At 39.3% G+C, this 22,873-nt stretch overlaps 1 protein-coding gene across 7 annotated transcripts in view; it reads left to right on the top strand.

The window, feature by feature from the left end:
- Positions 1-15,037: 15,037 nt before the first annotated feature.
- NBEA (neurobeachin) overlaps positions 15,038-22,873 on the top strand; it is a 449,426-nt gene continuing 441,590 nt past the window's right edge. For all 7 annotated transcript variants that reach the window (XM_072361559.1, XM_072361556.1, XM_072361557.1 and 4 more), the window contains exon 1: positions 15,038-15,447. In XM_072361559.1, coding sequence (XP_072217660.1) covers positions 15,178-15,447 — 270 coding nt within the window. In that variant the 5' untranslated portion in view covers positions 15,038-15,177. The remainder of the gene's footprint in view (positions 15,448-22,873) is intronic.

Raw genomic sequence — 22,873 nt, 5'->3', positions numbered from 1 at the left:
TGAATCAAGGTGTTATTGCAGGTACTTTATACTAATGAAGGAAAAACAACACCTCCTGGCTATCATTCAGTTTACTAGCAGGCAGAGAACACCACAGAATCTGTCATTGGAGCTAGCCAATGAACTCATTTCTGAGAAGGGACTGGGAAAAAATAATTAGACAAGGGCATCTGTCCATCATGCAGTTGTTCTGAGAATGGAAAAGGATAATTTTTAAAAAATTACCTTCTGGAAGGGCAGTGTTCTGAGTGTATAGGGCAGAGCAAATGGACAGTAAATGAAAAATACTTATCAGAATATCTTGGGTCATAAGCATGGGAGTTATATATATATATATATGTAAAATTTAGTTTTGCTTAAGAATCATTTAGCCAGAAAATCACAGAATAATGATTCTACTTTTGCTTGTAAATGCAAGAATGAATGTCCAATCAATGAGCAAACCATTCACAAACTCAGGTAGGTATATTTGTAAAGAAAGACTTCTACTTCCAAGATTGCTAAAAATTGATTTCAGGAGTAACTCCAAGTGAGCTGACCCAGAATAAAAGCAAGTACAATATTCTACAATATGTAAGAAAAGAGCATATATAAATCTCCAATGCAACTTAAAAAAATATTAAAAAATAAATAAATAAATAAAAAGAAAAAAAAAGACAAAATTCCGGGACAAAAAGGGAAAAAAAGTGTTATAATGTAAGAATGGAAGAGCAACCTTAGATTTAATTTCATTTACTGCTGTAAGGAGTAAGTAAGGTATAAAGATACAGGTTAGATAGACCAATTGCGATAACAGCTCCTACTGATAATGCCATGCACAAAGAAGGCTGTCATAGATTGAGAAAACTATGGAGAATCTTCAAGGCTCAAATAAGAAAAAAAGTGGAAATAAGATACTATCATAAGATCTTTTGGGCTCTCCTATTAAACACAGAAAGCAACTCAGAAAGAAATCATTTATGTGACCTTTATCCATACTCAACAATGAAGACAGAAGCTGAAGCAAAGTTTGTCTTGCTTCCCTCACACTCACATCAAACTCAAATTACTTGCAAGCTACCTATAAAGGGATTAAAGATGGCATTGATGCGTCTCCGTGAAGTTGGAGCTGCAAGTAATTGAACTCTGTGGAGGTTAATAAAAATACAAGAGTTATCCAAGAAAATTAGTCAAAGCTCTGAGTCTTAATAGGCCTTCCTTTATTTTTTTTTTTAAATTTATTTATTTTATTTTTGTTTTTTCAAAACACACAGCCCTTTGAGATGTAGTGTATACAAGGCACAGTGAGACTGACAGTTCCAATTAAATATAATGTTGGCACTGTTCGAACATTGCTACTTAGATATTACTTGCTACATCTGTAAAATATGTAAGGAAAATAGTCTTATACTATACACTGAAGTAATTTCAATGTAAGAAAAGTAAAGATAATTTTAAAAGTTGTTTTTCTACCTAGAATAAGTCATATTAATATACTCTTAAAAGCTACCCTATACTTACTCAAGAAAAATCATTAAAAAGCTGTAGAGAGCATGATTCTACAGTCCAGAAATCCCAAAGTTTTTCCAATGCAACTATAGCTATTCCCTTGTGTTTATATATTATGACAGCCTAATTGCTTGATCATCTACTAAATTTCAAATGATACATTAGAATATCTTGTAATAACTTTTACGGCCCTTAGGAGACACATTTTGGAAGGCATAATTTTTCTGGAGATTTTCTTTCATTGGATATCTTGGTAAACAGATTCTATAAATGGATTTTCAAATGCTAAAAAATGTGCACATTCATAATGAGTTTGCTGAAAAATACGTATTTTTGGGAAGAATATGATATGTAACTATGAAACTCAAGGCAATCTTGGCACATTTTCAGGAGTGTGTAAATGGCTTCAGTGAAACTTATTCACCTTATCAGCCTCCCACTGCCATATTCTATCTATCTATTCCTAGGAATGCCAAATCTTATGAAGAACTTTGAGTAGTGATGTATATATTGAAGAATTTTTCAGAATTTCTTCCTCTAATGTTCACAGTTCATGGAAAAATGAAAATCACTCGAAAGCTGTGGGTTTTTTTCCTTCACTTACATTTAGGAATAATTTACACAGACAATAAAAAAAATTAAAAAAAAATGGTTTAGTATTCATGAGGTGAGTGCATTGTGGCCAGCAGCCAAAAAACAATATTAGAAGTAGCCTGGCAGGCAGATAATTTAGTGTGTGGGGGAGGGAAACATGATTGTGCTGAGCTTCTGATTTAACTAACATCCAGTGAGTGCCACTGACCAGGAAAGATGCAAACTGTATGAGAACAGCAACTCTGCAGTCAGTGAAGGAGTTCACATGGGAGGGAAAAATGAGGAACCTCAGAATTTTTCTGAGTCTACACAGGATTGTAGGAGTTACCACAACAATGATGTTGGTATATCACAATGCATGATCCCCAGCAGAAGCTAGTGTGACTGTTCTTAGCACATCAGATATCTTGACACAGATGGAACACCTGAAAAAGGACTTGAGTACTGAAGTCTCAGGCTGCACAAAGTACCTGCTACTTCTCTCCAAGACTTAGTTGGCAGTGATGATGTTCTCATCTGTACAAGATGTGCTCTGCTTAAACCAATGAGCCAGTAGGTGAAGGAGCTGAGTGAGGAGGTGAATGGGAAATCTGCAGGTTCTCAGTGGAGACCTAGAAATCACAGAATCAGAATATCCCCAGTTAGAAGGAACCCATAAGAATCATCAGGTCCAACTCCTGGCTCCACACAGCACCACCCAAAAATCAGACCATATGACTGAGAGCATTGTCCAAACGCTCCTTGAACTCTGACAGTTTGGGGACAAGGCAACCTGTTCCAATGCCTCACCACCCTTTCTGAGAAGAAATTTTTTCTAATATCCAACCTGAATCCCCCTGGGCATTGTAGCTGTGGGAGAGAACCCACCACGTTGCAGTAATGGCAAATAAGTCATAGTTTACCAGCAACGCGATGGTTTCCAGCTCCTCCTGTTTGTTGCCAGTTCTGCATGAACTGATGTAGATGCACTCCTGTTGAGCCACTGGCCTCACTCTCAGCCCTGGTATTGTTCCCCCATGTTTATCACTAGCAAGCCTTGTTTCATCCTCTTCCACCTTCATATCTACTTTAACACCCTAATTCCCCTATCAGTATGTTTAGCCAAGGTTGTTACTTTCCAGGTGCAGAATCCAACACTTGTTCAAAGTTCATAAACTTGGTGACTGGCCAGCTCTGAAATTTGGCTAGAACTTTCTGCCAGACCTCTCTACCCTTGACACAGTCAACAGCTCCTCCCAAATTAGTATAATCAGCAAAATTGCTCGAAAAACTTTCTAGTCCTGCATCCAAGTAATTTATGAAAGCTTTAAAAAGAACTGGTTCGAAAATAGAACCTTGGGGAGCTCCACTAGTGACTAGCTACCAATATGCTGTAACGCCATGGACAACAACCCTTTGGGTCCAACCCATAAGCCAATCTCATGCATCACTATACAGCCAGAAGTAACATTTGAGTGAGTAGTGGCTTGACATACTTGAGAGTTCTACCAACAAAAGAAAAAAAAATAAAAAAAAATAAAAAAGATCTTTCTATAATGTCAATTGTGCAAATGGAGGACCTTTGATACAGGTAAAGAATAATGTCCATGATCTATGTGTTGTAAAGGTGACATTAAGAGGCACTAAGAGACTTCATTGCTTAGAGACTGCATTTTGCATATGGCAGAGATAGTCAGCTGCTGATCAGACTTGCTTTATTTAGGAGGCCTGTTTTCAGGAGCTTGGATCTAAGATGTCGCAAAGTGACCATCAAATCTTCAATCTGAGGTCTTGCTGAGCTCTCAGAGTATCATCTCTGTCAGCCTTGTGAGCATTAGCACTGTCAAGAGACTAGAGAGCTCTGGGTGCTACATGGAAGAGCACGGGAGCCCAGACTATTGTAGGAGTGGACATATGAAGTGCTTCAGCATTTGTGCACACAGCTGGTTTTGTAAGGAGGATTTTGGCTTTTATGATTACAGCACCATAAGGAAGTGAGCCAACTACAGCAAAGTAGCATCTATCAGAAAAAAACGGGGCATCTTTTTCAAGCTTACCTCATGAGGTGGACTTCAATCTATCAGGGGATAAAGCCCAAAGTCTGGAGAAAAGGTGAAAAGAGAAAGATGGGAAAGGGCCTGAAGTACAGTACAATGGGGCACGTTCACTCTTTCCCTGAGAACACAGCCCAGCTACAGATCCAGTGTGATGGGAAACTTCCTAAATTCCCAGCACAAAGAAGCCTTGTGACAGCATATTCAAGTTCTCATGCTGAGATAACTCTCAATATATAGTAGAAGAGTAATATGATGGGTGAAAGCAATTCACCCACTAGGGCTAGTGACAAAAGATATGTGGAAGGCTGAAGTACTCTGATATCTTTGCCTCAATCTTTAACTGGACAGGTCTGCTCCCACATCCTGGTCCCTCAGAGGCTGAGGGAGCTAAGTGTTAGCCATCATAAAGGAAGACTGAGCTGTTGACAATAGGCAAGTTGGACATTTACATGCCTACAGTTCTGCAGAAACAGTTGGCCAGTATAATTGCAGGTGCTTGCTACCCTCTTTGAAATGTGGAGAACAGGAAGAATTTCTGATGATTGAACGCTAATGTCACCATTGCTTAGAGGAAGACTAAGGAAGAGCACTGTAGGAACTACAAGCCAGGTACACAGGAAAAATATGGAGCACGGATATCATTTTCTAGCACATGAAAGAGAACATGATTTGGAACAGACAGTGTGGAATTATCAGAACAAGCCATAACTGTCAAACCCACTTGACTTCTTTAATGACCTGGTAATGGGAGAACAGTGGATGATGGTTACCTCAGATTTAGGTAAATTTTTTATGTGATATTCCATAGTACCTCTGAAAATAGGAGACAGAGTTACTGCATGAGTGGACTGTAAAATGTACAGAGAGCTGAGTGGATGGCTAGGCTTATGGGGCAGTGGTCAGCAGCTCGAAGTTCAACTGACAGCTGGATATTGGTGGTAATCATCAAGAGTGCCTGCCTGGGTTTTGGTAAAGCATTTTCCACAATATTCTTGCAGGAAATCTGTCAGCTCGTGACTTGGAACAGATGTACAATTCACTGAGGGAAGAACTGGTGGGATAGTAGGGCTCACAGAATCACAGTGAATGAAGTTAAACCCAGGTGCAAACCTCACTAACAACAATCTAGAACACAGAGTCATTAGGTCTGCAACCAGATGTAGCAAACAGATTAAGCCTCAGCCCAGTGATCACCCCAAAATTCAGCAGTAACAAGTCCAGTGCCATGACAGCAAATCAACCAAGTCTGGGCCAGAGTGAGGATCACAAAGGAACAGGATCAGATGCAGATATAGGTGCTACAGAACTGGGATGTAGGACAGGCTGGTACCAGCTACACAGCTTCATTTTCAAAGCAATTCTCAGGGGAACAAGAGGCATGTCCTCACTTGTTCTGCTTCACAACTACTCCTAGAGTGAAGGAGCTGACCTTGGACTGAAACAGTCAACATCCCTAACTCAGACAAACCAACCACAAAAAGAGGGCTAGTCCTCAGGAACCTGACAACATCTCATGAAATTAAACAAAAGCAAATGCAAAATCCTGCATCTAGGTTAGAATATTGTTGTGGCACAAGGTGACTGTTTATAAAGTAGATCTGTAAGAGAAAAAGAAAAAAAAAAAAAAAAGAAGAGTTACCTAAGAGGCAAGAAGATAAGTGTGAATAAGTGGTGCCCCTTTGCAACAATGCAAGTTTAAATAAAAATTAGGTTTCATTAATGTAACTACAGCAACTGGCTCAGCTGAAATAAACTGTTGGCATAAACAAGCTGGCCCTTGTGAGGAAATCTTTTGAGAATTATATCGAAACCGGGGCTCCCAGTGTAAAAAAAGACACGGGCAGGTTGGCGGAGTGAATCTAGCAGAGGCCATGAAGGATTTTAGAGAGCTGATGGATTCAATGAGAATCTCTGATTGAATGAACTTAGAGTACCTAAGTTCAATGCTGGATATAACTTTGAAGTTGACTCTACTTAGGGTTTTGCAGTACTGCAGATTGAAGAGGTGGAGAGGGAAGAATTAGATTAGGTCACCTTCCAAGGGTCCTCTCAGCCAAATGAACTCTGTTATGCACCTTGGTGTTGGCTCAGCTTTTAGGAGTGTCTTAGAACATATTTTGAAAGCAAGATTTGGAAGTACGGTCTGTATATAACTAATTATAGTACCACAACTAATTTTTATAATGAAGAATAGGTATCAGTGCCTCACTGTCCATATGGAAAACTGCCACGTGTACTTCCACAGGGGTGATGAAGGCTTGATACTGCACAATAATGTCATTAATGATCTGGATGATGGAATTGAGTGCATGCTTATTAAATCTGCAAACAACACTAGGCTGGAAGAGACTGTGTATACATTAGAGGACAAGATTAGAATTCAGAATGATCCTGGCAAACTGTAAGAATGGTCTGAGGAAAACAGGATTTTACTGAACAGGCAGAACTGTGAGGCATTACTTTTAGAAGGTATACTAAATTGCACAGATACAGGATGTGGCTCATCCAGCTTATTTGTACTTCTGCAGAACAGGATCCAGGGGCAAGAGAGGGTCACAATCTGAATAAGAGTCAACAATGTCATGTAGAAGCAATACAAGCAAACAACCCTGGCATTTTTTCCTTAAAAGGTGTAGTCTTAAAGACATGATCCCTTTACATGGCACAGTAAGTTCACAACTGAAGTAGTAAATCCAGATTTAAAAACTACTCCAGGAATGATGTAAATCAATTAATTCAAGATAATGACCTTAAATGTAAACCCTATTGGAATTCTGATGAAAGAGTAATTTTGACTTACTTTCTTTGGGCAACATCCAGGAGCACATCCTTTTCTCTACTGTGCGCCACAGCCCTTCTACTGTAGACATAGATCGAAATGATTAAGCCAAAATCAATAAAATATCATAAAGGGTAATCCTAAAGCAAGGAAAAATAAATAATACTTGGAACTTGAGGAATAAATGTACTATGGTTCTTTTACAGGCGGATATTTATTTATTTATTTATTTATTGCCCATAGTGTCAGAAGAAAACTATCATGAGTAACAAATTCTTTTCATTTTAGTGCATGGAAACAAACAATTAAATAAATCCTCTTGTACAAATCCTTCACTTCGTTTCATTTGTGAAACTTCTTGGATTTTACTTACTTTGCATGACTGTAATATGGGATATGTTTACTAGGTGAGGTTCTTTATAACTATTTATAATTTACCTGAAATAGCAGTTTAATATATATTTTATGGAGATAATACCAAATAACACTTATAGGTACTGTAGGTTCCTGGTGATTTCAATGATAGTTTGATAAACTGCCAGGTGTTCAAAGATGAAAAAATTAGGCCTTCAGACATATATACATTTTCGACATAAACTAGCCTATCAATCTTAATGATGTTGGCCTATGATGTCAGAGGTGGATGTTGGTGGTATGGGAGTAGAGGTTGAACCTTCTCATCAATACTGTTACATTTTGTTGACATGTGAGAGTTGGCAGCAGAGGGGCAGTCTGACAAAAGGGTGTCTGACATGGAAGTGCACTTGAAGCAAAGGTGAGTCACTGAATTCCTCCATGCAGAAAAAATAGCATCCACTGACATTCAGTGATGCTTGCTGAATGTTTACGAAAACCAAACAGTGGATGTGAGCACAGTGAAGCTGTGGGTGATGCATTTCAGCAACAATCCCATCATATCAGCTGTGAAACATTTGGTCACGTCTGCTGGTGCAGATTTTTATAGGCATAGTATTCAGGCTCTTCTTCATTGCTGGTGAAAATACATAGCAAAGGGTGATGACTATGCTGAAAAGCAGTGTTGTGTAGCTGGGAATATGCTCTATTAAAATATTCAATAGTGTTGCTGTGTTATTAATCTATTAAATTGGGTGGTTGAATCACCATCCCTGGATGTGTTTAAGAGCAGTTTGGATGTGGTACTCAGGGATATGATTTAGTGGAGGGTTTTTAGAGTTAGGGTACTGGTTAGGCTGCGGTTGGACTTGATGATCCTCAAGGTCTTTTCCAACCCAGGTAATTCTATGATTCTATGATAAATAGTTGTTAAATGGTTGTGTTATTGATCTATTAAATAGTGTTATAGTGTTCTTTATGTTTGTTGTAGTTCCCATGGAATTAAGTAGGTGGCATTACTTCGGGGCAACCTATGTAAAGTTAGTTTGTTACAACACTTTAGGATATCTGCATTCATTTTTTATGAGCTATGTGATTTTAGCTCCTCCTTTCTGTTGGAAATTTCTAAGAAAAACTATTACATGCTAGATTCAGCACAAGGAAATATAGCTGTAAAAAATATCTTGGGCTAATAATGGCAGTATGAAAGAATTTCTTTGTGAGTTGCTTACATTGTGATGTAATTTTTAAAAGATGAGCATCAGAGGATAATTTTTCAAGTTAGCTGGCATTGTGGCACTTGGGAAGCAAAGAGAGTGCTTATCAAAGAGTAGGAGATGGGAAGAGGAGAGACTAGCATGACTTCTCCTAAGGTTCTTCCTGTTGTATAGAAAATAGATCTTTATGGATTCTCATGTTACCAAATGGCAGCTGTGTGAGTGGAAACATTAGTCTGAAGCGTCTACAGATAAAAGAGATGAAGTATCAACAGCATCAAAATGAAAAGTAAGTTATGAAAAGGATCAACAAAGAGGTGACCTCAATATTAAAAATGACTATTAATTTCAGTGTTGAAAAGGTTCTCATGGTTAAGGATGTAAAAATAAATAAAAGGTGAGAATAAAGTGGTTGAATTATTTAAGTAGCTCAGACTCATGGTTTTAAAGTAAGATTTGTGGATGAATCACGGAATAAACCCTTTCAAAGCCAAGAAGACAAGAACTGTGCATTACTGTAACAAATTGTGCTGTTCACTTTCTGTGATGTTATGAATCCTGTTATTTACATCTATGCATCTCTTACTATGATTATACTATAATGAAATCAATTAAGCAAAAAATGACAAATTGGATAAATATTTTCATTTTAAAGAGTTATATTTGAGTAATTCTGATTACTTCAATGACTATTACCTCTAGTTACACAAAAGCTTGTGCTGAATGAAATGTTACCAGTAATATTTACAATCATGAGAACAATCATAGCATTTAATTTACTTTTACTGGACAGAGTATAAAAAGCAGAGATCCCATTAGTTTTAAATAATGCAATTTTCATGAAGATATTAACCACGTCTTCAAAAATTTTCAACTGAATTTTTTTTGATAACTTGCAGCGATAAAAATCAAAGTAACTTAGTGAAATGGTAACTGGCTTCATGTGCTTCACAGTGATTGAAACGTTTATAATCTGTCTTGGAAGGCCTGTTACAAAGTTTCTGAGTTAGCACCAGTATAACAAAACTTGCCTCTGGAAATAGATACAAGATTTTATTTTATTTTATTTTATTTTATTATTTTATTTTATTTTATTTTATTTTATTTTATTTTATTTTATTTTATTTTATTTTTATTTATATATTTCTCCCATGTTTTTTTCTCTTTCAGGACTGAGGAAAACAACTTGTAGAAAAAAGTAAATAGGAATAATTAATCATAGAATCATAGAATCACAAATTTGGAAGAGACCTATAAGATCATCTAGTCCAACCGTCCTCCTTTTACCATACCTACAGAAAACCATTAAACCATATCTCCTAGTTCCTTATCCAGATGCCTCTTGTACACTGCCAGGGATGGCAACTCTACCACCTCCCTGGGCAGCCAGTCCAGTGCCTGACCACTCTCTGAGAGAAAAAGTTCCTTCTTATGTCTAGTCTAAACCTCATCTGATAGTCTAAACCTCATCTGATAATAAGACAAGCATGATAATAAATAATAAATAAGGTAAATAATAATAAAACAAGCAAGAAAAGCCTAACTTCAGTTGTATTTGTTTTTGGTTTTGTTTTTGGTTTTTTACTTCTGCTCTAATGTGCCCTGTCATGTGGAAGTTTAACAACAGCAAAGGAAAATATTTGGTACAGTACATATGCAGAGCACCGCAAGTTCAGATGCTAAAATGGCCTTTCAGTTTTTATTTCCTAGTTTTTTATTTAAAAGTTGTAAGAAATCCTGGTTTTCAAGAGCAAGGGGCTAATAGCACTTCCTGAGCCTGGCACAGAAACAAATCACATTATCTGTCCTCATGAGAACAGTCTAATTAAGCACAACAGGAGTCCTCATGCGGACATGGTAAAGCAAGCAGTATTTTGATGCCAGTGTAGCAGACAAATGAAAATTCTTTAACTTCCCCAAATCTGGCTCTGCCCTGATCTATATTGCCTAAATGTCTACATTTCATTGATGTTTAAGATTTAGTGAAAATCAAATATATTGCTGTACAAAACAGTTAGGTAGTTATGTTGTTTGTACCCAAGTGTCTGCCTCCTAAAGCTCATTTCTCCAGGTTTTTTCAGTTGGATGGCTACATAAGCTTTTTATCCCCTGCAATAAAGGAGCATCTATTGCTACGAATTATTAAAAATTCAAATAAAAATGAAATTTAGGCTTCAAGCACTTATTCGTTAGCTTTATTTTCTCCTCATCTGTTTGTTGCAAACATAGGAAACAGACATACATGTTTTTCTTTGTTTCCTGAAATTATACGCCAGACTACCTCTAGCGTTCATGGAGTGTATGGTAAGAAAATTGAAGGAATATCATGAAATAACCCTCCCATTGTCTACTACGGGTGATGCAACAGTATGCTCTAGGACCAAAGGTATTGTCTTCTCTCATTTCAAGTTTTGTGAAAGGTACAGAAAGGGATGAGATCATATGTTTGCATCAGTTTTGCCTTTTTGAGCAGTAACTGCATGGAATCCTTCCACACATGCTGCCTCCTGACACACTTCTCTAGACCTGTTTTCGATGACTGATCTTGCAGACTGAAATGAAAATGTTGTAATTATGCAAATATTGGGATTTGCTAATGCACAACACCCTGCTGGGCTGGGACCCCACCAGCCACCTCATGAGTGGAGCTGTCACTGACAGATTCATGTTGTATGGAATATGTCAGTATCAAAGAAAGGAGACAAATACCATATTTAAAGAAAATAACCATTTTCTGTAGCCTTTCTATTGCATGTAGTCTTATCTTAATTTTTCAGTCTGATGAGGTGTTAGAATGGAAGAAAATGGCTGTGAGACCTGGGGATGTTTAGCCTGGAGGAGACACTGAAAATAAACAAGAAAGTTACTACAGGGCTAAGATCAGTGTTACAGATTTGTTGTTCTTTCAGAATGCCGGTGCTGCAATAATGTTCACAAGAGCTAATGAATGGCTCACCTCAATGAAAGTTTGCTTATCACAAACAAACACTGTTGGGTAGAGAAGACAGCTACTTCTAAATGGTGTTCTAGCTTAGAAAAATAAAGAGAGCATGCTTTTGTAATATATATATATATATATGTATATATATATAAAATTGTAAAACTAAATATAAGTTTAAGAACTAAAAGAATTTCCTTCTACTAAACATAATGTTGGAAATTCAGCTTCCTTTAGCACACACGTTCCTTTCTTGTACTACACATGGTATATATTATGAGATCTTAACAGAGGAAACAAGAGTCAGTCAGTTCTATTTTAGTCCAAGTACTGAAGTGGAAATTATATAATGAAGGATTTTGTGAATACGACTTCTAAACAAACTCATGATTGCAACTGTATCAGAAACTCACTATGGAGAAATGCTAGTTGTATATAGAAAAACTGTAATGATGAATTACCCTACCATAAAGGAACATGTATAAATCATGGAATCTTCCATGAATAGCATAAGTTATAGAATGGATAAAATAGATATCAAGCCATATTATGTTATCCCAATTTTCTAGGGAAAGGAATCTATTTTTGTTTGAGCTATTGGCCCATCTATTCCATCACAAAGACAAGAAAAAGGACACTGAAAAAAAGTTTAAGCAAATTCAACATTTGATCTAAGAGTAACAAATATATTCAGAATTTGTGCAAGTTGATAAGTAGAAAATGATCCACATTTGTATACCTATCAGTAGAAAAGCAGTTATAATTTAATTGCATACACATTTACCAGCAGCTTGATTATTAGATCAAGAAAATTGGTCAGTGTATCAGTCAACAAGAAGCTTGCAACCGAACATGCTATTTCTGGCAAAATACCCTGCAAAACAGACCTGGGTATGGGAAACTGTTGGGTGTTTGCTGTCAAAAGCATTGCAGATGTTACCGAATGTCACAGAGTTCTAGGTTAAAGTCTTGTTTATTTATTTATTTATTTATTTAACAAAACGAATGTACTCAATGAGGCTTGACCTCATTGTGGCCTTCCAGTAATTGAAGGGAGCATATAAACAGGAGGGGGTATGACTGTTTACGAGGGTGGATAGTGATAGGACAAAAGGGAATGGTTTTAAACTGAGACAGGGGAGATTTAGGTTGGAGATTAGAACGTTTTTCACACAGAGGGTGGTGACACACTGGAACAGGTTGCCCAAGGAGGTTGTGGATGCCTCATCCCTGGAGGCATTCAAGGTCAGGCTGGATGTGGCTCTGGGCAGCCTGGTCTGGTGGTTGGCAACCCTACACATAGCAGGGGGCTTGAAACTAGATGATCATTGTGGTCTTTATCAACCCAGGCCATTCTATGATTCTATTCTGAAATTTTCCAAAATATTTGTATGGATATCTATATAACTTAAGTTTACACTAACTTGGGGACCTCTAGACTCAAAGAGTATATCTGATTGAAGATAGGAACACTAAGAATATGAAATATTCCTTTCTCAAGGAAACATGAAGGTTATCATGCAGCCTAATAGGTACATCTGCATAATTATTTGGTTTGTAGACCTTTTGGATGGGTGGTGTTTGTTTTTATGGGAAGCTGGGCAAGGTAAAACAAGCAATGGAATCTTTCATTGACAATTCCAAGTTGCAGATTTTCAGTTAGGATTTTTTGGATAATAGTTTTAAAAGCTTCTGGAACATGTTTTACTTCAGCCAAGGACAGAGATAACAAATGCACTTCAAAACATACTACTCCATCAACCCATCGTGATCCACTGGCTGGAAGTTCTTGCCTTCAGAGTTCCTCCCGTGGTGCAGAGAGCTTACACACTACAGTCTAAAGTGTGTCTGGTTACCTCATGGAAACCTCCCCTGTGGTTTAAACTAAGATAGATGACTTGGTATTTAGGCAATTAATTGCATATATATTCAACTCCACTAGTTCTCTTATGGGGCTGGTGGGAATGAAACCTTTGGCTCTTCCAGGAGTATGTGAAATTAGAGTACACCTTGTTGATTGCTAGGGGATGGCAGCCAATTGTAAGAGAATTTCAAGAGAACTTTTGTTCTTTATCTCCCATAACAAATCTTCTGGGTTTTCTCTCCATCTTTCTGCAGCTTTCTGAAATAATGTTGTTTCTGAAACTCCTAGGTAACCACTGTTTTGGTCATGTCTGTGCACCTGGTCTACGTGCACTGTCAAGAACCTACAGAGCTTGCAAAAATATAGATATAATATACTGCATTTACAAGTACCTAGAGCTAATGCCTCTGATGGCACGGAACTGAGATCTTCTTTGCCCAGAGATTTTGTAGATGCCCCATTCCTGGAGGTGTTCAAGGCCAGGTTGGATGGGCCCCTAGGCAACCTGAGCTGGTGGCTGGCAACCCTGCTTGCAGCAGGGAAGCTGGAACTAGACAATCTTTAAGGCTGCTTCCAACCTAAGCCATTCTGCAATTCTTTGATTCAATGATTCTCCTGGTGGAGCTTAGAGCAGCTGTTGTAATCCTTGAGGGTGCACCAATCAAGTCCTGCTGATTCACTGTGTTTGTGAAGTTCGTTGTCTGCAGGAGGACTGACGCTCCTGCCAAATTCCCCAACTTTGGCTAGAGACAGAATGAAAGGTATTTTGTGACCTGGGATCAAGATTTGTTGTAAAATTTAACTTTGTGATTACAGTTGCTACAAAGCCAAAACAGAATGTGTGTGGGAATAGGGATGGATCATCTCCAGCACATGCAAAGCAAACATATACGGTTTTATTCAAACCACTATCTGAATAATGTAAGCCTTTTCAGAAGATATCAGAAGTGCTTCTCTTCCTCTGATGTAATAACACAAAGGATTGAAAAAATGCTAATTGGCATCACTGAAACTAAGGGGCTTGATAAAACCACTACTGATTGGAGATCTCCACGTGTAACACCACGACTGAGAACCAGAAGTAAGAAATATGAGTAAGAACAAATAGAATTAACACGAGAAATAACAAAAGCTTTGCACTCATACCACACAGCAGCTTGGGGTTGCTGAAAGGAAAGCATGGCAGACACTACTGAAGCTGGAAAAGACTCGAGGCGGCCCAACAAGGCCCCTCACCAGCAGGCCCTGTGCCCCGGAACCCCGGGACGGCCGCCCACCGCCGCAGCCCTGAGGCCGTCCCTCCCGCCAGGGGGCGCCCCTGGGCGGTGGGGTCGGGTCCGAGTCCTCTGCCGGGGACGTCTCCCTGCCGCTTCGGGCGCCGTTGCGTAATCCCGTCAGGGCGGAGGACGTCGGCGCCCAGCTGCGATCCCGCTCCTCGGCGCGGCTCCGCGCACCTGCTCACCTGTCCCCGGCCGGCTGGGGGGGCCCTGCCCGGCCACTCCCCTCCGCGGGCTCGGCGCAGGCGCCCTAGCGGCTACCGCAGGCAGGGGGCGGCAACATGGCGGAGTGAGCGGCGGCGTTTCGGCTCCACAACAACAGCGGCGGCAGCGATCGCTCCCGCCTCCGCCGGCTGTGCGCTCCGCTCGCCTCCGCCGGGCCGCGCTCGGCGGCTCCCGCTCTTCCCGGCCCGCGGTGGAGAGGCGGCCCCGGCCGGCAGGCTGCGGCTATAACGGGGCATCGGCGCCCATAATAATCCCTCATTATAGCGGAGCGGGGGAGCGGCTTCTGGGACGGTGCCTGCGCCTCGGGCCGGCTCCCTGCGGCCCCGCCGGCTGCGGCTGCGGTGGATGCTCGGCTCGGCCCGGCCGGGCGGGGAGGCGGCAGGTGCCGGTAACGGCGGGGGGTAAATGGCGAGCGAGAAGCCGGCGGCGGGGCCGGAGCCGCAGCCCGCGGGACTCATCTCCGTCGGGGCCGGCGGCGGAGGCGGTGGCGGAGGCAGCGTCGCGGTGATGGGGGAGCTGAGGGCGTCGGGCGCTGGCTCCGTGGTGCTTCCCGCGGGGATGATTAACCCGTCGGTGCCGATCCGCAACATCCGGATGAAATTCGCCGTCCTCATCGGACTCATCCAGGTCGGCGAGGTCAGCAACCGGGACATCGTGGAGACGGTGCTGAACCTGGTAAGTGGCCGCCTCCCCGCCCCGCTGCCGACCCCGGGCACCGGCCGTCCTGCCGCCTGCCCCGCGCAGCCCGAGACGCCTCCGCGTTCACGGCCCCCGTGCGCCCACGGCCCTTCTCCGGCCCTTCTCCAGCCCCGAGCAGAGCGCCCCTTCCTGCCCTACTCCTCTCGTGCTTCTCTTTCCTCTGCATGTGGCAGAGACCCCCGGCGCTGCCCAACTCCCGGCAGGACCCCGGGCCGCAGACAGGGCCCCTGTCCCCTCCCCACTGCCTCCTCTCCCGCGGGAGCGGAGCGTGTGCCATTCCTAACGGATAAAAATAAGGAGATTAAGTCATTAGCAACTTCAGGTTCTGGGTGCTACCGTGTAACCCGGTGACTTCCTCCTTGGAAGAAGAGTGGCGTGAATGTAGTGTCTGTTTCTAATTGAAAAAGGTTAAGCAAGCAGCCCGAGCTGCTGTCTTTTCTTAGTGGCTGACACATGTGAAGGGTTTAACCCTGTGAGCTCAGAGCTAGGCGAGCGTTTTGTGCAGAGGAGGAAGGAGATTTTTGCATGGGTTTTACATGCTTTTATATGTGTAATAAAGAGAGTTGTGTTGCGGTGTTGTATTGGGTTGCCTGTGTCTTAATAATCTGTCACGCTTGCCCAAACACTTAATTACCTTCCTGTAAATTAAGCGTTGTTGCTTAATTTGTGTAATGTCTGTGTGGTGCAAAACGTTTTTGTACGTTGATAGTTAGCTGGAAACGAGAGCATTGGTAAAATGTAGCTCCGTAGTCATCTGCTCACTTCATGGAGTGAAAGAGTTACTGCAGGACTGTATGACTTAATGTTTTTGCGCTACCTACACCAAAGCCTGAGGAACCTACAGAAGCCAAACGAGTGGATCTAAAAATGAATCACTTTCAATTATGTGCAATTTGGTGCTTCTCCTGAATGCAAGATTTGCTGCAGCAGAGCTTTTGAAGCAGTTCAGTCAATGAAATATCCTCTGCTTTTGCATGTTAAATAGGATAGAAAAATGACTGCTCAGAACTGAATGGCAGTAAATTGGAACTGCCTTTGTTTCAAATGAGTTGAATACTTCTAACCTATGCTCATTTTGTAGAAAGTCATGTAAAGAATATCTTTCCTTTCCAGTACTTTCAAGGGATGTATTCCTGTTTGTTTGGTAGCTATTTGCATTTGACCTAGCACAGATTGAATGGAAAAGCTGCAGCATGCAGAGAATGACATGATTTGGTCAGAACATTTGAGTATTTATGGCTTGAAACACAGGGTTAAAACTCTTGGTAGTTTTGTGAATTTGTCAAAATGGTAATCTCATGTATTTCTTATTCGTCTCTATGAGCAGTTTGACACTGAACTGAAATCTGATTTTAAATACATATTTTTGTGTAACAATGGTACAAGTCATCATAACTTTATTGGGTTTTACCTATTCCTTTAAAAGTAGCACCTAAATTAAGGGAATGACATTAACTTATTTCATTAAGTAGCTTTGTGTAGATTGTGACAGATAGTGATCTTTAATCTTTTTCAAGCAACCTTTATTATTTAATTCTACTTAGACATATTTAAGCTTTCTTTAATTCTAACTGTTAGTACGTCAACAGCTAGACTAACACTGGCTTATGTTTTAGGAGGGTTTAGAATGCATTATGGTATTTATTTGTGTGATGTACAGTGCTAGTTACAGTGCTTGGCTATAAGATCTACCTACTTATTTAGTTGCTAATGCTGATATCTATGCTTACGCTTAAAAATAAATGAGTGTTTCACAGTTCTGTCAGCATCAGAAGAAGTATACAAATGTGATACTGCTTGGGAGTCTGCTGCAGTAGCGATGCATTCTGGATCAGTCATTACTTAACAGATGGACTCTAATATACTACAGTCAGTATTTCCATAGAAGAAAGAGAGGAGTTACGTTGTCTCCTAATCTTTTTTCATGCCAGTGCTGCAAATGTCTCAAATTTATACTTTGAAGATTTACTTACATGTAAACCAAACGTAAGCACAGCTGATACAAAGTAAAGTTGATGGCCTGTCCCTAAACTTAATGTTACAAGACTATATATTAAGGATTTTAATAGCAACTTTAAATAAAAGTTTTCTTCCCAACCTGCCCCCCTCCCCATGGTCCATTACTATGATACTTCTGGATGACTTTTGATGCAAATTTGATCATGAGTGGACAGTGTTGAGAGCTGATATCATTATCAGTTCATGTTGTCCCTGGAATAAATATGACTACATTGTTGGGCATTTATAAGCCATTTAGTAATAGCTTTTCAGTTTTTTAGATCTATATTGGAATATTAGAATTCTGTTATTAACAACTAGAATCAGAAGTTAGTTTGAGATACTTATTTATGTTTTAGGTTATCTGAGATTTCTGCCGTCTTCTATGTAAAACTTAAGGAAGTCTGTTCCTTCTTCCTTCTGTTTAGTCTGAGACTAAACTTTGTTCTTGCCTGGGAGAGTCACTTTTCTGTTAAATGTTCTTCCTGAGGTTTCTCTTAGGCAGTTGTTACCATCTGATCTGATGATCTCACACAGATCTCTGGTATTACATTTTGAAGTTATTTCACGTTGCATTCTGATGTTGACAGACACAGTAATTTATTGTGTCCGTGAGGTGATAATATGCATTTATCTGGTGTTGAAAAATCTTTTTCCATGCATAATATGTTTTTGGAGTTTCAACTTTGCCAAATTTGAACAGTTGAATTTGTACCTAGACAGTGTTATGATCTTCTGTGTACCTACACTGTTGATGGGATGTGTTGCTACTCTTGATTCATTGTATTTTCGTAATGATGCTTCTTTTCCTCTGAAATAGCCTTGTGCTCACTGTTATATTATAGTGGTGAGTTTATTTAATGGAAAATTACTCAGTAGGGTTGCTAGTATTGCTCGTATTATTCCTTGTGGTTTACTGGTACAGTAAAAGATATAATGGAGAGAGGATTCTACCTGTAAACTAATTGAAGGTAACTCCTTACATTGCTAAAGAGTTTACTAGGAGGTTAGTCAGGAGTTAACTTTAACTCCTTAGACAACCTGCTAATAGTAGTAGTATGAAAGTTAGAAGGTGATGAGAGTCTATGAACCGAAGACTTTTCTACCATGATTTTTCTAGTCTATTGTCTTGTTACATTACTGAAAGTAGGAGGGAAGTTATCATGCCTCATGCATTTCTCTGTTACCGGGAGATCTTTGATACTTTTTGTTTTATGGATTTCTATGAATTCCCAGGTTCAGCACGCTCTCTCTGAGATGTGTTGATCTTTGTGTTCTACAGAGTACAGAACTGAAAAATGCTTTCCTTGTGTACTGTGTAATCCTTTAATTGCTCTTGTTGGTTTCTCTTTGGGGGGGTGTTTTGACACCAGATCATGCAACTATTGATGAAGAAGCCTTTCCCCTTCGGACAGCTCTATTAAGTTTCTTAGGAAACTGTCAAGGATGTTGTTATTACTATGATAGATGTGCCCATTGTTATTCTCCATATTTCCTTGGCTTCTTGATACTCTTTTGTACTTACAGTATGTGTTTAAAATGAAGTTTTCTACTGTGTACACCAGCAAATGTGATGCTAGAGGTGGAACCGGATCAGTCAGTCTGCCCATCTGTGTTCTTCTACTTCAAGTGTATTTTTTTTCCACTTTATTCCCAGTTAAAATTTTCACACGTGGTTTTAATTCATTGGTCTATAATGCCTTTCAAATGGCTCTTCCTTTCATTATTATTATTATTATTTTACTTAATTCTCTACTTCTTCAGTATTTTAATGCTCTTGGGAATGTTTTTCCTTCATTGTATATTTTTAAATATCTCCTGTATGTCCAGCTTTTATCCAGTATGACTGACCATTATGTTTTCTTTTAGCTTTAGAAAGCTTTTTTTTTTTTTTTTTCCTTTTTGTTCCAGTTTGAATTTCATAGAATTTGAGTTCTGTGGTGCTGACTCTGACAGTACAAGACGTGTAAGTTGAACAGGAAGCCAGCTGATGCTGGAAATTGTGACTGGTGCTGACACACTCTGCTCGTTTTGCCTGTGCACCTTGAACACATGAGATAACGTAGGTCTGAACAGTTTTCAAATTGATGCAGATGTAACTGACCAGTGTTCTCTTTGTGCAATCTGGAAAACTTTGTTTCTTTATATATCTTTTGTCAGGCTGCAGAGTGCTTATAAGTAAGTAGGTCAAACACCAAGCATAGTTCAAAAAGTCTCTTGCTGTTCTTGTTGACTTCGGCCCACGCTTCTGCCTAGCTCTTCTCATTTTCTTGGCGGTTCCAACCTACTTCAGCATTAGTCACCTATCAGGAGAGGTAAGCCATTTTTTTAGTGCTTTGTCACTCTTTGTGCTTGCAAGAATGGCATTTGCAGCTTCAGAGAGCTTCTTTTTTTTTTTTTTTTTTTTTTTTTTTTTTTTTTTTTTTTTAAACATTGATTGAGGGTTGAGCTAAAGCTGAGTTTTGATATCTGAGTTCTTTGAATCAACTTAAAATCTTGGTTGCAGCTACTTCCTGTGGTATCCTGCTACTGTGGATAGAAGAATTACTTTTGTCCTTTGTGAAAGAGTGAGCCTTAGCCTCAATCATGTGGCTTCTGTTTGTCCTGTAGAACAAGCTTTGCAGGCTTAAGGATCTTATTCCATTTTCTTTGTGGAAGCCTTCTGATTTTCTTATTACAACTGTCCACTAGTTTACAGTATTATTAAAAAAAAAAAAAAAAAAAAAGTTTGGGGGAATTTTCAAGGTTTTTGTTTTTGGGTTTTTTTTGCATGTGTTTGTTTTCCCTTAAGTTGCCTTTGTCAGAGTTGTTATCTGTCCTACTGGTCTTTATCCTGCTATTGCTGTCTTCATTCCTAGCTTACTTGAGGTGACTGGAGAAGGTACCATGTTTATAAAGGGTGATAGTCAATGCTAGAGGTTGTGATAGTGTTCTGTGGGGCAACTTTGTAAGAATACTGCAGCTGTTGTCATTATTGAGTACCTTTTTGGTGTTAGATATTTACAGGTGGGAACCTTTTCAATTTTTGTATCAATCACAAAGCTCTAGTTATATCTTAGCAAGGTGGCTATGCTTCTGGTATGATGAATTGATGTATTTTTATAAGCAATAACTTTTTAAAAACTGCCATGGCAAGCATATCACTGAATGTTTGTTACCACTTAATTATGAATAGCTATTTTCTTCTTAGGTCTATATTTCACTTGTCTTCATAGGATTCAGTTCATAAATTATAAGGGAAATGAACATGTAAGGCTTTTTTATTATATTTGTCACACTGAAGTAATAAAGTTCAGAGACTGGTATCAATAAAACACCTCAATTTGTTTTTTTTCCCCCACCCGAGGCACTAGGATCATAAGATCTTAGAATATTCTGAGTTGGAATGGACCCGCAAGGATCACAGAATCTGACTCCAGCCCTTGCTTTGTTTTATCCCTTTACGTCAGGCTGAGGGTTAGCACCTTGCTCTGTCAAGAGGCTATTTTTACAGAACTGTGACCTCATTCTCCATTTAAACTGTGTATTCTACAAGACTACATACTGAGCAGTGTACTTGGTTATACACTATTTTTCTGTTGGCATCCTATCTCAGATCCCCTCACCATGCCTTATTGACCACTACTCAAAAGGTATAGCTCATTACATTCATCAGGCTGGTGTTTTGGAGGCTGTGGTGCAGGTTTTTTCTTTCATTTTAGTGCTTTTCCAGTGCCTTCACTCACGCTTATCGAATATATGAAGCACCGTGGGTAATTATACATTCTAAAAACAAAAAACAGAAAACAGCAACTACCAGAATCTACACAGCCATCCCTGAATTTCTGCTGACGGATTTGTTCCTGCTCCCTTAACAACGCGATAAGCTGATATCAGTCAGAGTGGAATGTAGTCTGTGATTGGGCTAGTACCAAAACAGGGATGACTATATCCTGATAAATACCGTGGCTTTTAACAGCTATGTTAACTCAATAAGCTATCTGAGCTATTTTTGTTCAATCTCTTAATCTAATTTGTTTATTGCTTAGTACTTCACTTTTTTCTCTTTGTAATTTAGGCTATCTTGATAAGTCTACCAACCCGAATCAACTTTCCTTGCTGCCTGTTTTCTTGAAGCACTTTGTAGCACTTTGCCCACAACATTGTTGCAACTGCCTGTTAGTTTACTTCTTGTGTATGGCTGGTGACCTAAGGATCCATGTGGTTGTATTTTTTTTAGACAAAAGCTTTGGTTTGACTTTAAAACTGAATTGAATTTAGAACTTGCTTTTATATTTGAAGATGGGAGACCTTTTGAAACATCTTTTTTGAATGTGATGGTCAGCCTACTATTGCAGTCTCCATAAGGTTTGGCTGGGATGGGCTGCGAATGACATGGCATTCAATATTTGAAATTCAGGATGATGATGTCATGAACAATTATAAATATGTATTCCTATGGAGAGTAACATATAGTAGTGTAGTAGTGCTCAAAAATAATCAGTCTCCCAACAGGAGCCTTCTAAATGAACTCTGGTACGGGCAGTATAGCATTGTAATCTGTTTTACGTGATCTTACTTTTGCTGGTCTTTTCAGTATTCTGTGACAGCTACTCAATGATGTAAGGTTTTCTAACTTTTATTGAATTTTGATTGCCTACTTTGAATTGATTATTTAAGAGCCACTTTAACATTTTTTCTGTTTTTTTCATTGTAAGATGAACATGTTTTGAATATTTATAAATACAACTATGAACTTGGAAACACAGAGGTGCCTTTACAAACCTAATGAAACAGACTACTGTAGAATTATATAAAACAAAGATTGTTTGTCTTTGACCAGAGTTTACTCTTAAGTTTTGTGTAGCTAACTGCATCAAAAACTACTTTTTGAACTAATTTTGAACTAAAAATCTTCCTCTGTCACTTCAAGAGTTAAAACCTTCCATTAAAAAAATTAAAAATTGACTCCATAATCAGGAGAGTTTTCTGGCTTGAAGTTGAATGTGTGTTTTCTAGCTAGCAGAGTGGGAAAGCCATCTCTGTCCCTTCCAGTAGACATATGTATAATGTGATAACAGAGTTCTGTCAACTCCAATTGTGTAGTATCTCCATAATGTTAGTAAATACACCTAAAGATGCAGAAAGGCTATAAGTACTATAAATGTTAAAAGCCAACCAAACAGCAACAACAAATCCCTTGAAAATCAAGGTTTGAATTATTATACTTGAGGGTGTTCTGCAGGGAGGATGGACTTCCCTGTTCAGAATTGCTGACAGATTTATCAGTAATGAAATGTCAGCACTCCACCTTTCCCTTCTGTTACTCCAGTGAAGTACATGGTCTGTTTTGGTGAATAGCAAGCTGTTGTGTGGTGTGACTATTTGACTCTTAATACTGAAATACTTATCAACTAAAACTTAT

This window comes from Excalfactoria chinensis, chromosome 1, assembly GCF_039878825.1.
Source record: "Excalfactoria chinensis isolate bCotChi1 chromosome 1, bCotChi1.hap2, whole genome shotgun sequence".
NCBI classification, from domain to species: Eukaryota; Metazoa; Chordata; class Aves; order Galliformes; family Phasianidae; genus Excalfactoria; species Excalfactoria chinensis.
This window is presented reverse-complemented; position numbering and strand designations above follow the sequence as displayed.